The 17,822-nt window shown below is 37.7% G+C and overlaps 1 protein-coding gene across 3 annotated transcripts; it reads left to right on the forward strand.

The window, feature by feature from the left end:
• The first annotated feature begins 3,671 nt into the window (after positions 1-3,671).
• Noazfp (nucleolar atypical zinc finger) lies at positions 3,672-15,972 on the forward strand. Of its 3 annotated transcripts, none has more exons than XM_004868893.3 (10): positions 3,672-3,854; positions 5,095-5,226; positions 6,901-6,920; positions 7,019-7,089; positions 9,342-9,421; positions 11,062-11,188; positions 11,672-11,776; positions 12,892-12,938; positions 13,963-14,080; positions 15,056-15,972. In XM_004868893.3, the coding sequence occupies exons 2-10, from the start codon at positions 5,107-5,109 to the stop codon at positions 15,325-15,327; spliced, it is 960 nt and encodes a 319-aa protein (XP_004868950.1). In that variant the 5' UTR covers positions 3,672-3,854; positions 5,095-5,106; the 3' UTR covers positions 15,328-15,972. The 3 variants fall into 3 exon arrangements, with proteins under 3 accessions (XP_004868950.1, XP_021103367.1, XP_021103366.1); XM_021247708.2 differs by lacking the exon at positions 3,672-3,854 and adding an exon at positions 3,913-4,037; XM_021247707.2 differs by lacking the exon at positions 3,672-3,854 and adding an exon at positions 4,076-4,433.
• Positions 15,973-17,822: the final 1,850 nt, after the last annotated feature.

Consider the following 17,822-nt stretch of genomic DNA (forward strand, 5'->3'; position numbering starts at 1 on the left):
ACAGAATATTTCAGTTATGTGCAGTTTCCATAAAAATTCCTCTTTCTCTCTCTCTCCATATATGTGTGTGTGTGTGTGTGTGTGTGTGTATATATGATTATCCTATACATTAAATGAATTAATTATGCCTTACTGCTTTATCTATTCTTTCCTTCCTTTTGATTACATTTCCATCTTTCTGAAACAAACCCTTCAGAATTCTTTTAATGAGTGTTTGTGAATGGTAGGATTCTTTGTGTTTGTCTGAGTATTTCTTTTGCCATCATTCTTTGCAGATGATGGAGCTACTTTCTGAGCTGCTGGGAGTGCAACAATGCGATGCCATTTGACAGCCAGCCATCTCCACAAGTAGACTTGTTCAAGGTCACAACCCATCCTTTTGGCAGGCTTCATGCAGTGACTGAATGCTGCAGGTGTATAAAGGCTCAGTCTGTCTGCCCCAACTCACGATGACTCTGAAAAGACATCTTGGATTCAGAGCCAAGGCGTTTGTGGAGAATACACTGCAGATCAACTCTTCCCTCTGACCAGTCCTTCTACCCTCCCTTCCATGGCTAGTGCTCCCCTAAGCATTCTCTAATATATTCCTACACTCATCTCTGACTCAGAGTGTGCTGGCTGGGGAAGCTGATCCAAAGCAGTCATTGCCAGAACTGGCCTAAAAAGTAGACACTGAGCTGGGATTTATGACTTGAAGCATAGCCACTTGATGCCGGGGAGGACCTTGAAGACAGAGGGACCTTGGCAGAAGGCAACTGCAGTAGTTAAAACTTTGATCAGTAATGAGCCACGAAGATTTTCTAATGGAAAGTAATGTTCTAGTGAGTGCAATGTATCAGGCATTTGAGAAACATGAGGGAAATAGTAACCTTAAGGACAGAAGCGCTGACTGTTGCTAAGTAAAATTGATATTTGGAAATAGTAAAATGCTGAGTGGTTAATTGGCAATTAAAATCTAAGAGGATAATTGAGAAGGTCTTTTTGGTAGCAAATAAAGAGGCTTTTATCCTGGAGAGCAAAGGCAGGAACAGCCGAGGAACAGGCCTAGCACCTACTCATAAATGTGGCAGAGCACCAAAGGAGATTAACCACAAATCCCAGGAGGTTGGCTGTGCCAGTCATAGTGCTAGGTCAGAGACTCTGACACAGCCTGCTGAGGGTAGACACCGCCGCACCTTCCATTTCCAGATTCCCTTGAGCCCTCTCTGCCTGAATGTTACCCAGTCTTTCTGATTAATGGCTAATGCTTCCTTTTGCTTGAAAGCCACCAGAAGTCTTCTCTGTGTAGTACAAACTGTGCCACTATCAGAGTCTGCTCCCGGCTGTCTTGGGCCCTAGATCTACAGATAGGGCCAAGTTACAACATAACCTGGCACACACACCAGAATGAGCAATAAGAGCTGTGTGGCAACAAGGGAGGGGCGCCTGGCCCTGAGAAGGTTAAGAGATAGAATGTGTGGTCCCCTGGGACAAAATCAATAGGTAGCAAATAAAGATACTGCTCAAGCGGTACAATCAAAAGAAATCCAGGGAAGGCATGGTCAGGACGCTAAGAATAACACTGCAGTAGTGGCTCCCAAATCCTTGTCTAGTCTCTAGGTCTGAGCTAGCTTTTGAAACTGCAGACTATCAACATAGCAAAGGCCAGGTCCCCAGGAGGAAGGCAGGAGGATACCATAAAAAGTGCATGTGCTCATGACTTCCCCAGTTCTTCCCCAGAGTCTTTTGTACTTTCTCTGGCAAACTTTACCTTGAGAAAAAGAGAGCATCAAAATATTTTTCTATGGGGTGGCACATACAGGAATTTACCTCCCTTCTATTAAGCAATACCTTAAAGGGATTTGGAAAACTATAAAACAGTTTCATGCTTCAATGTTTTTCTCTGAGAAAATACTGTTTTGTTTCATATAAATGCTATTTATATTAACATGTAATAGGTTCATGAGCATTATATTTAGTGAATTAAGAAATATTTTACAATTTTATCAATTTAAATTTTTATATGGTAAATATTAATAGATATAGTCCATATAAACAAAAATTTATTAGGGGCCTCAGAAGTTTGCAAGGGTCCTTGAAGGCAAAAAGTTTGAAAATTGCTACACTAAATGATAACTCAAGCCTAATTATCTGTGTAAAATTGGGGCAAGTAAAATTGTGTCTTTGCCTGGAAATTTATGGAAAATTGGGAGTTAATGCTACACACATGAAGTGGTTAGCAGGCCAGGAGCAAAAAACCGTTATACGTTAGCTGCTATTAACATTATTCCAATTTTCTCTGTGAAATAGAAGGTGGTAATATGTGTTAAAATTGATAGAAGTAGTGATGGAAGGTTGAGGAAAGGAAGATTTGATAAAGCCATTTGACAAATCCAAATGATAGAGTCCATTTAGAAAATATAGGAGGATTGGAGGCAATTCTGACAGGCTGCTGATCTGGTGACCATGAATTTAAAGTAGACTCATGATTGTGTGCCTTTTCTTTTTCCTCTCTTTTTTCCCCCTCCTCTCCTTGCTCCTTCCTTCCCTCCCTCCCTGCCTTCCTCCCTCCATTTTTTCTCTCTCTCTCTCTGAATTCAGAATAGGAAAAAAGAAAGCCGTTGAATTCCCAGAATTGGGAATATTTCAGTTGGTTTGGTTAGAAAGAAAACATGACAGATTGGGAATGAAGTAATGAACTATATTTTATAAAGTGACTAAAAAAGAAGTCAGGAAGAAAGAAAATACCTGATCAGTAAAATATACAGTGGTCAAGAGATTTGAAGTCTCCATTAAGAGGGAAGATTGTGTGAGGGAGTTGCCAAAATAGAAAGTAGGATAGTTAGACATTTGAATTTTGGATTTTAGGGAAGGAACAGTTCCATTTGGTGACAAGGACCGAGGTGTAGTCAGGACAGTGGATTCCTAGAGTGTGGTGGAGGTAATGGCTGCTGAAGATGAAGAAATCAAAGTCTTAGGAGGATTGGTCTTTTATTTACCTGTTAAAGTCAGTATGGGTGATGACAGAGTTGGAAGTGATGTCGGAGTTTTCCAATAAGGGGTAAATATAAAATAGCAATTCTGAAGGATAGCAAGTGGCATGGCCGTACAGAAGAGTACTGACTGCCTGGGTGTGATAACGGGGGAGCAATGACACTGTCTTCCTCACCAAGTATAAAGGGTGTGGAAATAGAAAGCCTCCCTTTAGTGCAATTTAACGCAAGCAATCTTGTGAGCAGAGGATAGTTCACTTTCAGTTGTGGACAGGCAGAGCACACACCAGAGGGTGAGAATGTGAGAGAATTTATTCACAAAGGAATGGAACCCAGAAGAAGTAGGAAACGGAGAGTGATTCCAAACTTCATCAGGCAGTGGAAGGCCAGGATGCATGTGAAGTATGGAAGATTTAGATAATGGAATGGTTTCCAACTGTTTGGGCAAATTCTTTTTCTCTTCCTTTAAGTTTTTTTTCTTTTTTTGGTCTTCCTTTTAGATTTTTCAATGTCTTAAAAAAATAAAATTACAGAGGCCTTGGGTCACTACCATCCCTCTGCTCCCCCGTTTGCCCTGGCATCCCAGCCTCTCTTTCACAGGTCTCCTCAATGGGACCCTCCCAAACCTCAGGAATGGGCGGGGCGAACAGACGGGGCGGGGCTTAGGCCGCTTCCGGTCGACGTGTGCCGTAAGGCGCTGCTGACGTAGGGGGACATCCGGGGCTTCTCCCAGTGTCGGAAACCGGCGCTGTCCGTCGTCCAGGGTGGAGGTACCTTTTCCGGAGTCCGGGTCCCGGTGTCGGCTCGTCTGCTGGCGCGGCCCGGTTCTCAGCTCCTGGACCCCGAGTGAGCCCGGCCGCCCCGAGGGGGTGAGCGCGCGAGGTACGGTGCCCCGCGCCGCTGCCTGGAGCCGCGTGGCGCTCCGTCGGTCACCTCGGGACGTCCCCGCCACCCACGGGTCCCGCGAAGTCGGCCTGACGTGCGGTGACCCCGTGCAGCTCCATTACTCGGTGACGCGGGCACACTCCAGAGTGAGAGCGTTGCCCGGGCAGGGCTTGAACCCATGTGAGGCTGGGGAGAGGAATTTGCTCTGAAGTGGCCATAGCAAGTTGGAGGGGGAAAATGAGGCTCAGTTTTTCTTAGTAGGTTCAAAAGACACCCCTGGGGACGCAGAAAATGTCATCGCGTCACCTTGTGATCATCATCTGACCACCGTTGGCCAGGCAGCACATCTGGTTGATTTTTAATTGTACATACCGGAAAGGTGCCCAAGCGTCTTGGCCGCTTCTTAAGTAACCACTAATTAACTCCTGTGACTGCTCTGTCCATATTTTTCAGTCTATACCATCCTGCCTACCTCTTGGTTTTTGATGAGACAGTTCAATTCAGAAAGCTTCAATTTAGAAAAGAAAAGGCTGTAGTTCTTTCAATGAAGTCATGAAAGCCACTTTTAAAGATATGGTAAAATATGTATACTCTTGTACATACATGTGAACCCTGTTAAAACTGTATGCTCCCTGCATGTAGGAAGAGCAACTTTCAGAATCAAGGCAATTGTAGTATTTTTAATATATTTCTAAGAGAATGGTTTGACTTTGTAGTTAACGGTGGCATTTGACTCAGTTATGATGCTTTATTTAGGTATTAACTAGGAATCATTAGACTTGTTTCACTCAGTGTTTTGAATTTCACTCAATGTTCTGAATATGTACCTCAAAAAAGCAATTTGAACTGAGTGAAAAATGCATTTTTAAGTGGTTTCTTGATGATATGTGCTTTTTTTTTTTTTTTTATAAACAAGGCGCATCAGAGAACCTTTTTTCCCTAGTGGGAGAATACTACTTACTACTTTGGATTTTAGGATAATTTCTTTTGATGTTTACATTTTTAAGAATTGTATGGTAGTACAAACTTGTGCCTTAATTTTAAAGATCTTTGCTTTATTTGGATTAATGTGTGCTTAATATTTCATAAAGGCTTGCAGCTTGCTAAACCATTGAAATGTCAGTTTTAAAAGTCAAGGACAGTAAGATTATCTTGTTATTTTGTTTCTTATTTAGTTCGTTAAAATAGTAAATGAAACCGGGCAGTTATCTCGTTTCTTTTTGTTGTTGTTGTTTAGAAAGAGCGGAAAATGCCTAAAAAAAAGACTGGTGCCAGGAAGAAGGCTGAGAACCGCAGGGAACGTGAAAAACAACTAAGAGCATCAAGAAGCACTGTAGATTTAGCTAAGCATCCATGTAATGCTTCGATGGTAACAGCTTTTTAAAAAAATATCAATTCCTATTTAAGATTCTTTATGTATTTTATATGAAATATACCTAAAAAAAATTCCATGAGTACAGTGTTCCCACATACATTTCAGTATTTAATGAGGAACCTGTGTTAGAAGCATGTTCTTTGTTTCTCTAATCTGAGCAGCAGTGATTTTTGTTTGATTATGTAGTATTTATAAAACCTAGCATATTACCTCCTCTACTTGTGTTAAACAGATGCTGAACAGGAATGGATAATAGGAACTAAGTGACATTTGCCACTGTTACTACCCTTATGTACTTTAACTCAGTTCGTCTTTGAGTTTTCATCATTTTTTCTTGGCAATTTTTAATCCACTTATTTCTCTGTTTTCAAGTTCCCAACTTGTTGCCATCTCCTGGCTACCTGTACTATCACCTTTTAGGCCTTTCCATAATGGATTAATCTGGATAATTTCTGGCTGCTTTGATCGGTGAAATGATAGTTATGTTATCATTACTCTTTCATTTCTCCATATTTTTACGCTTTTGCTATTTCCACAGTTTTTTCCTTAGCTTCCTCAGATGTATGTGAAATGCTGTATATGCCTTAATTTAGCATTTATTGTACATCTACTCTGTGCCAGGTACTATTTTAGGTACTATGGTGATTTATAGATGAATAATCTGGTGTCCCCATTTCTACAGGCTTATAGTTCAGTTGTTTATAAATGACAGAAATCCAACTTAAATAACTGTAGGGAAAAATAGTTTATTGAATGGATAATGGATTAATGCAAGTAGATAGAAAGGGGAAGGATACAGCTATGAAGTAGGATTGAAATATATGGTGAATGTTTACATTTATTATACTAATAGATACATTGCTCTTAATTCCCCTCAAAATACTCCTCTGTGCTTTGGACATACTTATCCCATCATTTTTAACACTTTCTGAATGAGTTCTGGAAGCCCTTTTTTTGTCTTTAGTTGTGCTGTCATGGCTGCTTCAGTGTCCTGAATTGATTCAAGATGTTTATTTTTCATGGTCATTTTGACTTTGAAGAGGAGTCAGAAGTCTCATGGTGCAGATCTGCTCAATAAGGTGGATGAAAAAGAGTAATTTTTTTTGAACCCACCTTTCTGTTGGATGGCAATCAGCAGCAGCATTCATGGTATTATCACATTTCCTAAGAACACTCTTGAGAGGACTTGGAGAACTGCTTCAGAAAGTGGCAAGAACACTGGGATAAATATGTTCAGAGCAAGGAAAATACTTTGAGGGAGATTAATGGCAGTATGTCTCTTACTGTAATACAGTTTTAAAATTTAATTATTCACTATATGTTTTGCAACTACTTTTTTTTTTTTTGGGTACCGGGGATCAAGCTCCGGACCTTGTGCTTGCGAGGCAGGCAGTGGAACCACTGAGCTAAATCCCCGGCCCTAACATTTGACTTCTTAAGAAAAAAATGGGTAAAAAACCCACCACTATACTCTCAGCCTCTTTTTTGATGCCACTTTTTCTAGTGTGGTGTGGCTAGAGTATGCCTTTGTCACAGATCTTTGTTGTTTAAGTAACAGAAGCTTTTATACATGAGTGGAAATGGAGAGTTTGGTGTAACCCCACTTAAATTTTAACTTGGAAAACAAGAAAGCAGAAAAATTAATAATATATTTGTACTTTTTTACAGGAATGTGACAAGTGTCAGAGGTAAATTTTATTTTTTTCTATTTACATATAATAAAGTAGTCCCTCTGGTCTTTTATTTGACATTTACCTTATTTAAAATTTTTGTTTTACATGACAAGGCGGCAGAAGAATAGAGCATTTTGTTATTTTTGTAATGCTGTACAGAAGTTACCAATCTGTGCACAGTGTGGTAAGTATATTAGAACACATGCCTTTTCTTTCATCAGATGTTTGTTTAGCAGTTAATCACTTTGAACCTGTGGATTTGTTATTGTTTACAATAATATTATTGTAATAGATATGTAATAATGTCTTACCACTAGTAAAATAAACTCGTGTTATTTGGCCTATCAGAAAACATCAAGTTTTAGTTTTGCTATTTTGATATAATACTGGAAAATAAGGGAAAATACAGATCCAGGTTGCTGACTTTTTTTTTTTTTGTACTGGGTATCAAACTTGGGTCTTTGTGCTTGCAAGGCTGGCAGTGGAACGACTGAGCTAAATCCCTGGCTCGCTGACAAGTTGTTTTAAATATTAAAAAAAATTTAGATAAAACATTTGGTGATTTTGAATTTTGAATTATGCCACCTTAGTCTTATCTTTTAAATTTTTGTAAATTTCAGTTCCTTGTATAGTCTAGGGATGCAACTCAGTGGCGCAGTGCCTGCCTAGCAAGTGGAAGGCCCTGAGTTCAAGTCCTGGTACCAAAGGAGAAAAAAGACTGGAAAAAAAAAAGCCCCTTAGAAAAGAAAAAAATAAAATAAATTTTGGTTCTTTCTCATTTTACCTGCTAGGCAATATGGAATATACTGTCTTCTGAGTCTGTTAGACCACTAAGATCCATTTTATTTCACACGTAACCTAGTTTTGATTTTATGGTGAGTTCTTTTTCTGTGTGGTATTCCCATAGGATTCTTGAGTTTCCTCAGATGTATTCCCAAATGACTGAAGTAGAGTTGTATGTCAGGCATCCATTTTCCAAGTATAGATAACTTTTACCCTGAAACGATGATTTAAAATAGAAATAAGTGGTATTCTCCAAATAGCCTTCTACCTGCTACCTGAGATAGTTTTCAAAATATATATATATGTAAGAAGTGCTGCAGGTTTCGTCTCATTCCCATCTGGGAAATTCATACTACATATTTATATGTTAAAAGTTATGGAGATCTTCAATAAAGAAACCTGATTAGCTTTCTTTACTCCAGATTTACCCTCACCTTTTTATCTGAATAAATATCCCCTTTATTTGGGGGATGATAGTTTCAAGTGGAACAATTTGGGGTGTCCCCATTTCTGTGTGTCTCAGTGTAACAGTGCTGCAGATGGTAACCAGTGTTCAGGACTGCGTCTCTGAATGTTTCTAGTGTAATTCTAGCTTTCAATGATATGTCTTCTTGATTCTGCAGTTAATGGAAGAGAGAAAACTGGCTTCCATGGAACACTGATCTCTCTGCTTTTACATCCTTATTTTTGCATGGAACAGATGATTGTAGATGAGAAACTAGATTTTGTGGAGGATTCAGGAATCAAGTCTTACCATAACTCAGCATCTCTGGGCTTGGATTTTGTCCTGTATACTGGAGTGCATATCCTGTTTACTGATACTTAGTGTTAGACACGGAGCAGTTGGGGTAATTACTGCTGCATTTGCACTTTCCCTTTCTTTTCATTTCCTGTTGTCTAACTTGGTTCCTTGAAATCAAGCTAATGGGAAATTAAGCATCTTTTTCTCTATTAATGATACACAGATTTTTCTTGCAGTGTTTTATGTAATTTGCTGTTAGATCAGAGCTTTTGTGAGTAGGTTGTAATTTTCAGTTGAAACACTGTACTTTTTTTGTGCTCAGTTGGACAGTATTTCAAAATTCTCTTAGAATTATTAGAAAAATGTTTACCTGGGGCCTATGCTTATAGATTTTACAAATGAATAAACTTAACTTAAACTGGTAAGTTGTGTAATCATTTCTGATATTTGTGGTATTTTGTAGCAAGAAATAAGTGACAAGTTGAAGCCAAACTGTTCTTACTATAAATTATAAAATGTAGAGTTCATTTTAAAGCATGGCTTTTTAAAATGTTTTGATTCATCTGTAAATTGATATAATTTTAAACTTAAAATTATCATTGACTTATAGAATATAACCAGCAATTTTTGATATTAGTACAAGCATAAATTAGCATATAAATTTATTATATAATACATTTTAGTAGGTTTATTAATATATTTCTAATCTTAAAAAAAAATCTGTCTCAGGTAATGAGTTCTCAGTTATATTCATTTTTTTCTTTTTAATTATGTACAATAAAGGATACTGATTTCATTTCATTTGTCTTTAAAGTATTTCCTTAGTAGCTTAGGCTAGACCAAGAGGAATGAGTGAATACTTGTTTGTACTATTTTGCAGGGCTAATAGTGCACATTTTTGTCTTTACTAGGAAAGACCAAGTGCATGATGAAGTCCTCAGACTGTGTCATAAAGCATGCTGGTGTATATAGTACTGGCCTCGCAATGGTGGTAAGCTTCTTGTCAATTATGTCTTGTCTATAGGCTTCTAAGGATGAGTAAAAAGGTCCTTCTGACCAATTTCTTTTTTCTGGATAGCTGTGCTTTGTCCCTCGTCTCATTAATTCATTTCTCAATTGTACCTTAATCAGCTGTCACAAAATAGCATTTACTTTACTTTAAGCTTTTCTTAACCAACATTTAAGCTTTTGGTTAAATTAACAACTGAGTTTAAAAAAAATGTAGGATTAATAGGTTCTTTTTTTTCCTTTTAAGCATTGCATTTCAAAAAAAATTTATACTTTATGTATAATCTCTTCATTATATGTCGGATTTTCTAAGAAGATTTAGTTTTTTAAATAATAACAGTTGCATTGTTTGTAGATTGTATTCTCTTTCAGTAAAGCATACTTTTTATTAAATACGAATTAATAGTTTTACCATATTTTGTTATATGGTTTTATGTTTCACATCCAAATTGCAGTCCATGAAGAAAGTAATGTTTTTGTGTCAAGTGAAATGTCTTACATGCTAACTTTCTCAGAACATACAATTCTCTGTCTCGAGGCAGACCCTTTTCCAATTGGTCAGGTAGTTCTCACCACAGTCTGTCTCTCTAGGTTCTGGTAATCACTTCTGCTCTTCCCTTGTCCAATCAGGTGTAGATGTGTCCCTTGATATTTTTCTAAAGCCTTCTCCTGCCTTTGTAAACTGTCTCTTTAAACTGTCCTACATTACCTAATTCTCTTTCTGGCTAGAACCTGGCTGATTTAAGAGAATCGTTAAAAGATTTGGTAGCTTTGCTGATAATCCACTTTTAAAAATCAAAAATCATTCTTCCTATTTGCTGCTTTTTTTTGTTACTTATGAAGCCTTGAGTATTAATACTGAACTGAGGTTCAAGAGGCCAAGGTTTAAATTTCAGCTCAGTCATAATTCAGATCTGGGACTTAATGTTCTCATTTATAAAGGAAAGGTCCTGTAGCTCTACTCTTTTAAGATTCTTTCCAGTCTTAATATTCTGTAGGTGTCAGTGTATTATTGAAAGATATAGTCTTACTAAGTTTACGTAGAATTGGAGAGTTCTACCCTGTAGTTTAGTTCCATATGTTTTACTTTTTTTTTTTTTTTGCCACAAAGAAATGTAATGATTTAAAGCATAAGTTATTACAAAAAGATGGCAGAAATTCAATATTTTGTTATTGTACAAAGGCTATTTGATTATTTTATAAATAAGAAATTTTCTTAAATCAGAAATGGTAGTATTTCAAAATTCAATTTAGTTAAAAAAATTTTTACAGACAAGGAAGGTTAATCTGTGGATTCCAAAACACCTTTGAATTTGAATTCTTTTGAAGGCAGCACTTGCAACTCTTTAATTTATAGAATAAGGGGATAGTTCCCCTTTGCTTACTTTTTCTTTTGATTTATAGCTAAGTTTTATGTGTTGTGCATGGCTATTGATAAGGTGGTTTTTTAGAGAATCCTTTTTATTTTAACTCAAACAATACAAGCTTTAATGAAGCTACCTGATATCCTTGAGATTTGATAAATTACTAAATGTGTAGGATTTAGATAGTTGGCCATTAGCTAGACAGTGATTGCATCTGGTCAAGTGACAGTGATCAAATGTTCTTGTTCCTTGGTTGCAGGGTGCAATATGTGACTTCTGTGAAGCTTGGGTTTGCCATGGTAGGAAGTGTCTCAGTACACATGCCTGTGCCTGCCCTCTTACTGATGCTGAATGTGTTGAATGTGAAAGAGGTGTATGGGACCATGGTAAGTGATTAGATGCGAGCAGTGAGCTTGGCTATAAGTGAAGGCTGACTTTTAAATATACTATTATATGTTATTTATGTTATTATTATATATTATTTAAAGCTTTTTTAAAAGATAATTTTAAGGGTACCATCATTTGTAATTACTGGTACTATTTTGATGATCAGTTTAGTTGGAAAAGGGATTGACGCCAGCAATAATTGTGAATGCTGGCATTGTTTACTTAGGCAGATAGGAGGAAAGTTGTCATAGGAGTGAATGATCTCTTTGGCCACGATCCAAGGAGCTAGGGGATTCTGGGAATCCATTATTTTATGGTTTGATTTCAAATACTTCAGCAGTTTTCATTTTAACTTTTATCAGAAGACAAAATACTTTGTACCTCAGAAATCATTTGCTCGCTCTTTTGAGCAGTTTCAGAGATGAGTTTTCTAAAGTTAAGTTTATTATATTTTTATTTGTGGGTTTGTTTCAATCCATTAGGAGGCAGAATATTCAGTTGTTCTTTTTGCCATAACTTTCTCTGTGAAGATGATCAATTTGAACATCAAGCCAGCTGCCAAGTTTTGGAGGCAGAAACATTTAAATGTAAGTTTTTTAATATTACATTTTCATTACATCTAACATTATGTATATTATGAATGTTTAATGAAGAAGGAATCAGGTCTTTTATGCCATCTCTTATGAGCTGTAATTTTACAGCTCATTTTATGAGCTGTGTCTATTTTGTTTCCAGAAAACAAATGAAAACATATAGTCCTAAAATTTTCAGTAGAGATGCCAGTGGGATATTGATTGTATTAGTCTTTCATTTTGTAGCTTGACCAGGCATTGCAGGACTTGTAACATTCCTGGTTCTGAGTTCCACATGTCATGTCAGTTTCCCCTTCAAGTTGTTATGCACCAAACCTACCCATGTGCTCCTTCCATTTCCAAATGCCCTCCAGTAAGTGATAGCACCCTTAGTTTGTTCTTGCTAGTTAATTCCAGTGATTCTAATATAAGAGAGTACATCAGAAATAACTTGTGGAGCTTTTAAGAAACATAGGTGCCAAGGTGTTATCCTTGGAGAGTCTGTCTTTGAGTCTTGTGGCTGCCAGGCATCTGTGTTTGCATATAAAATTGACAATCAGTGTTATTGATTGAGTTAAAAATGGTAGCATCTTTATAGATAATTTTTCTCAAAAGGTAAATTAAAAAGAGAATCCACAAAACACATTAGTGTATGGTATCTGCCACTTATCCTTCATTAAATAGCTGCCATGATGGAAAAAAAGACTGAAATTCCTAGATTCACTCCAATTTGGTTCTTTTTCTGCTATGATGCGAAAATTTCTATACTTATCTATAAATTTAAAATTAGTAAGTCGTTGATCTGAGGTATTCATACAACACATATATATTTACATATAATTCTTGCAATGTTTATATAGAAAATTGTCAAGGATTAAAAGAGCATTTGAAAATATATAGCATGTTTGAGGCTTTCTTAAAGGCTTTTGCAGAATGTATAATATAAAAATTAAATTATTTTATTTGGGGCCTTGGTGCTCTGTGTATTTGTACCTTTTGAACCCCAAAGACAGGCAACTGTGAATGTAAGGCTGTAGTTTCATTGACAATATTTGATCCAATAAAAGACAAAAGAAGAAAATGAGAACTGAATAATTGACAGGATTTTAAGATGTATCCTTCTCCCACAGGTGTTTCATGCAATCGGCTTGGTCAGCATTCGTGTCTCCGTTGTAAGGTATATTTGTATGTTTTGTCTTATTTTTTAAGATTGAATTCCTATTTCTTCCACATGTTGTAGGCTTATTTACAGCTATAATTAATCAATGGGGCCTACAATTGTATAGTTGAATTTAATTTTTGAGTTTCTGGAATTGAAGTTGAGAAGCGTAAGTGACTTTCCTCGGTCATCTGGTTGGCTTGTAGTAGAGTTGCTACTTAGTGCACATATCTCCAGAGTTCCAGATCAGTGTTTTTCACACATTACATTTGTGGAGAACATTCTGACCAGTGTTGGGAATATATTTTGATTAATTTTAAAGTGCACCTTTTTAGAAGAGTTTGAGTAGAGTGAAAATTCCCATAGTGTTCTGTTTCTTTAGGCTGTCTCCAGCATTTCTCTTGATCACAGATCATTAAACAGATGCAGCCAGTTCATGTCCCTCAGAAATATTTCTCTGGGTCATACATTCTCCTGTCTCTCTTCTCTCCCAACTCTTCTCCAGTTGTACCACCTTTCAGTGTGTTGAAAGTGTTTGTGCTTTCACGCTTTAGGCATTACCTGTGTCTGTATGGTTTCCTTTAGCTGAAGCACTCTTTTATTTTTGCCTGCCCTTCTGCACACACATTTACCTTCAGTCTTAAGCCAAGACTCAGTGTTTCCCAGAAAGCCTTTCTTGAATCCTGTGTTCTGTTTAGCCCCTTGTCTGCACTTCTCTGTCAATGCTTAGTGTCCTGTAATTGTTTCTGCACTGTCCCGTACACAGTGAGGCTGCTAACTGTTACTTCATCAGGGACCTTGTGAGTACTCACATGTTAGCAGTGGACGGATGCGTCTCCACATCACATTCTGTGTGTAGTTAGTCTGGCTTGTGGTATGTCATGGTTCACAAGAGTCCTGGCAGAAACCACTTCCGAGGAGTATGACTAGTCCTGACAGAATTCTTAATCCCTCTGCCATAGCGAATGTGTCTTCAAATTCCCTTGAAATACTGAATGATATTTCAAAAATTAGTTACTTTATTTTTACTTCTCCCATGTAGGCTTGTTTTTGTGATGAACATACAAGAAGCAAGGTGTTTAAACAGGAAAAAGGAAAACAACCTCCTTGCCCTAAATGTGGACACGAGACTCAGGAGACAAAGGATCTTAGCATGTCAAGTAAGGCTTTTAAAATACCAAAGGAATGATTTGCTTTTGTGCTTGGACAGAGTTTACCTTTATTCTCTTTTTTAAATTCCCTTTTCTTCATTTTTTGAAAAGCTGAATGTCTCCTCTCTCTTTGTTTTTTGTTTTTTTTTTGGTACTGGGGATTGAACTCAGGATCTTGCACTTGTAGGGTGCCACTGAGCTAAATCCCTGGCCCCTGAATGTCTTCTCTTAAGCAGGTGGAATTTTATAGCCTTGGAAAGTAATGTGGGTGTAATTTTTCAATTTTACTTAAACACCAGCACTTATTTTGACATTTGGTACTTACTCCAGTTAATGACAGAAATACTGATAGTTGAGGTAGAAAAAATGACTTTTCTGTTTTGTTATTAAGTAATTGAATAAATCCGTGATAGACATGTGGTGGTAAATTTCAGTACTTGGAAGTCAGATTCATTCTGAAGTTACTCTTAAGGTGTGTAGTAGACACACAGTGCTTATTATGTAATATGTTAATACTCTAGAAAACAGTTTTGTGGTTACCGATTTTTTTATAATGGAATAAGACTACTACAAGCCTGATTATAGTAATGCAGCTAACATTTTGTTAAAGAGAAGTTTGACTCTTTACTAAACATGTCAGAAGAAAAGCAAATTTTCAGTGACTCTGACAGTATTTTGTTTAATGAAAGATAAAGTTCCACAGTGAGATGAGTGATGATTTTGTGCCTCTTCTGCACCAAATTTTGTTTCAATAAGGTAGAAGTGAAAAGTCAGTTTTTAACTCTTTCTTCATTTAATGAAATGACACTATAATCTTTGTTATCTGTGTGTATAGATTGATTACATACAAAAATTAGGAAAATAGTGGTCTACCTGTTTATTGGTGAGTAGTCAGTGAAGTTCATGTACTTTTATTTATTATAGAAGAAAATGAGGATGTACAAAGTTAGAATTAATGAAATGCTGTGTACCTGCTTTTTGTAGCACGCTCCCTGAAATTTGGCAGGCAGGCTGGTGCCGAAGAGGGAGATGGAGCTTCTGGGTACGATGCTTATTGGAAGAACCTTTCATCTGACAAGTATGGTGATGCTAGCTATCACGAGGAGGAAGAGGAGTATGAAGCAGAGGATGATGAAGAGGAGGAAGATGAAGGTGGAAAGGATTCGGATGCTGAGTCGTCAGATTTGTTTACTAATTTGAATTTAGGAAGGACCTATGCTAGTGGCTATGCTCACTTTGAGGAACAGGAGGACTAGGTGAGCTGCCTGCCTGGCCATTGGTGGCCATTGTGAGAGGAGCAGGAACATGGGTCTTGATGGATTGGGTGTGGGTATTTGAAAGTACCCTCAGCTAGGCCCTGTGCAAAAGACTAGTCACACTGGGCCAAGAAGTAGGGCGTAGCATTTTTAAAGGCTTTTAGCATAAGAAAATGCATTTCAAAGGTAAGACTTCATGATCCAGACAAATGTGTTGTGGATTGAATTATCACTGATTTCAGTAATCTAGTAGGTGTTGGCAATTAGATACATATATATAGAACAAAGGGATAGAATGGTAATATATTTATTTGAAATTACTGATTTTATTAAAAAGGATTGCTTATAGATTTATTGTTTGATTTTGAAAAACGTAATGGGTAGATTACTGTATTTTTTTTTAATCTCCACAGAATGAAAGCTGAACATTGTTTTACCCTAAATTTTCATTAAATATTGCTGTTAAGTCATTCATGTTTTTAACAATTGACTCATTCATCTCTTCACAATGTATTCTTGAACAGTCCCTATTTTTAATGCCTAAATGTATTGACAAAGGTGACCAAGTAGCTATTTTTCAGACACTGTACCAGGAATAGTATTAGTTTCTTTGTGAATAAATCTAGTACTATTTCACTAAATACATTTAATATTTTATGTATTTTCTTATTCTCACTTTTTAAACTTATTTTGCATTTCAGTCTTTCCTATAAACTGTTTGCTTTATTTTTTTTCCTTTTCCATTATGGGAGTAGGTAGCAGAGACCATGGCGGACATAAAGCTTGGCTGTCTAGATGCTGTCATTGGCAGCACAAGTTCCAGTTGTTACAGCTTACATTAATGAGTTGGGATGATGTGGGGGGAGAAGCATTATCTGATTGGCTGGCATTATAGATGTAGGGCGAAAGTCTGGCTGGCTGTGCTACACCATTCTTGTCCCGGAGTCCAGTGAACAGCTGAGGGCAGTAACAGGCAATGGAGCACCAGGTGTGAAAGCCACGGGGCCTTTGTCTGGGAAGAAGCTTTTTCATGTCTTGCAGCTGGAGTGCTAAGAAACTGAGGACCAAGCCCGAGACTTAATAATCTCAAGTGGACAAACTCCAGGGGTAGTTGCCTACCAGGAGAGCTCTGTTATGCCAAGGTCAGGGCACTGTTTGGTAAAACCCAAGACCCAAAAAGGTGGACATATTACGTGGATGCTGCTGAAGTGTTTTATTCCCTAATTTCCAAACTGCATGACTGCAAAGGCTTCTTTGCCTAGACAGCATGTGCCCCTTTCAGGACTTGCCTTTTCTCCAGGCCCTTATAGGTAACATAATCTCCAGCCCTAAAATAATTAAGGTTAAGCAAAGCTGAGTGAGATCCTGGACCTGAAGCAGCAGACAATACCTCAAAGAAACAACTCGACTGAGCTAGCATGTCCTGGGAAGAGCTGAAGGAGTATGCTTGGGACTGGAGTCATTTCTTCATCTAGACCAGTGATGGCGAACCTTTAAGAGACTGAGTGCCAAACTGCAACCCAAAACCCACTTGTTTATTGCAAAATGCCAACACTGCAATTAAACCTGAATACTGAATATATTAACATCTTTTGTCTTAAGAGAAAAACACAATAACATGCATGCTATAGGTTTGACACCCCTGATCTAGAGCATCAGAATAGAGAATTAGAGCAGAGTTTGCTAATGTTGGGTCTTTGGGTTGCAGGATAAGAGCTATGCTAAGTTACAAGGTTTAACACCCTAGCTAGGATCCTGGGAGATGGCTTTTAGAAGCATAGAAAAAGTTAATGACCCATTGTGAGCAAAGATTACTATGACAGATGATGGAGGAAAGAACAAAATATTGAGGGAAGTGGGTGTGCTGGAACAGATAGGCTGTTCATCTGGAAGATCTGTCAGATGATTGTTCCGTGAAAATGCCCGGTGGAAACCGCCTAACAAGGCCATAGAGACTTGCACTGATGACATGGCACAAGTGTCACTGAACAGTTGAGGACAGCTCTCAGGAGACCAGTTCTGCTACATTTAACAAGGCCTTGAAGATACTCTGATGACAAGGCACAAGCATCACTAAAAATTTAAGATAGATTTCTATGGGTCAGTTCTGCTACTAGGGGAAGACTATTACAGAGCTTAGCTTGCTGATGGCAGTGTGTGATAAAACTGAAAAATAATAGTCAAGTGGCAGAGTGTAATTTGCCAAAAGTCAGAGGGTTACAATGTACTGATTATCAAAGTGGCAATGGTAGTCAAGGGGACTGAGCCTGCTGGTTAATACAACACAGAACACTTAGAAGCATAATAAATAGACGGTGAAAGAGGATACTATTGTTTGTCATGAGACAAAATCAAGGGTGGATGACATGAAGGCCAAGGGCGATCACTCCAATCAAAGTTGTCATCCCTTACTCAGTTTTGGAACCTGAGACAGTTCTCACACTGGGAACCCCTGCCTTAGGGTCCCAGGAGGAACACCACGGCACCTGTACAAG

This window comes from Heterocephalus glaber, unplaced genomic scaffold (genome assembly GCF_053883595.1).
Source record: "Heterocephalus glaber isolate CG9 unplaced genomic scaffold, H.glaber_assembly_v1.0 deba00001587, whole genome shotgun sequence".
NCBI lineage: Eukaryota > Metazoa > Chordata > Mammalia > Rodentia > Bathyergidae > Heterocephalus > Heterocephalus glaber.

Coding starts and splice junctions, on each gene's coding strand:
- Noazfp (XM_021247707.2), top strand. CDS start 4,410: ATGAAAGCCACTTTTAAAGATATG. Junction 4,434..5,094: donor AAGCCACTTTTAAAGATATG/GTAAAATATGTA, acceptor GTTGTTGTTTAG/AAAGAGCGGAAAATGCCTAA. Junction 12,939..13,962: donor ATTCGTGTCTCCGTTGTAAG/GTATATTTGTAT, acceptor TCTCCCATGTAG/GCTTGTTTTTGTGATGAACA.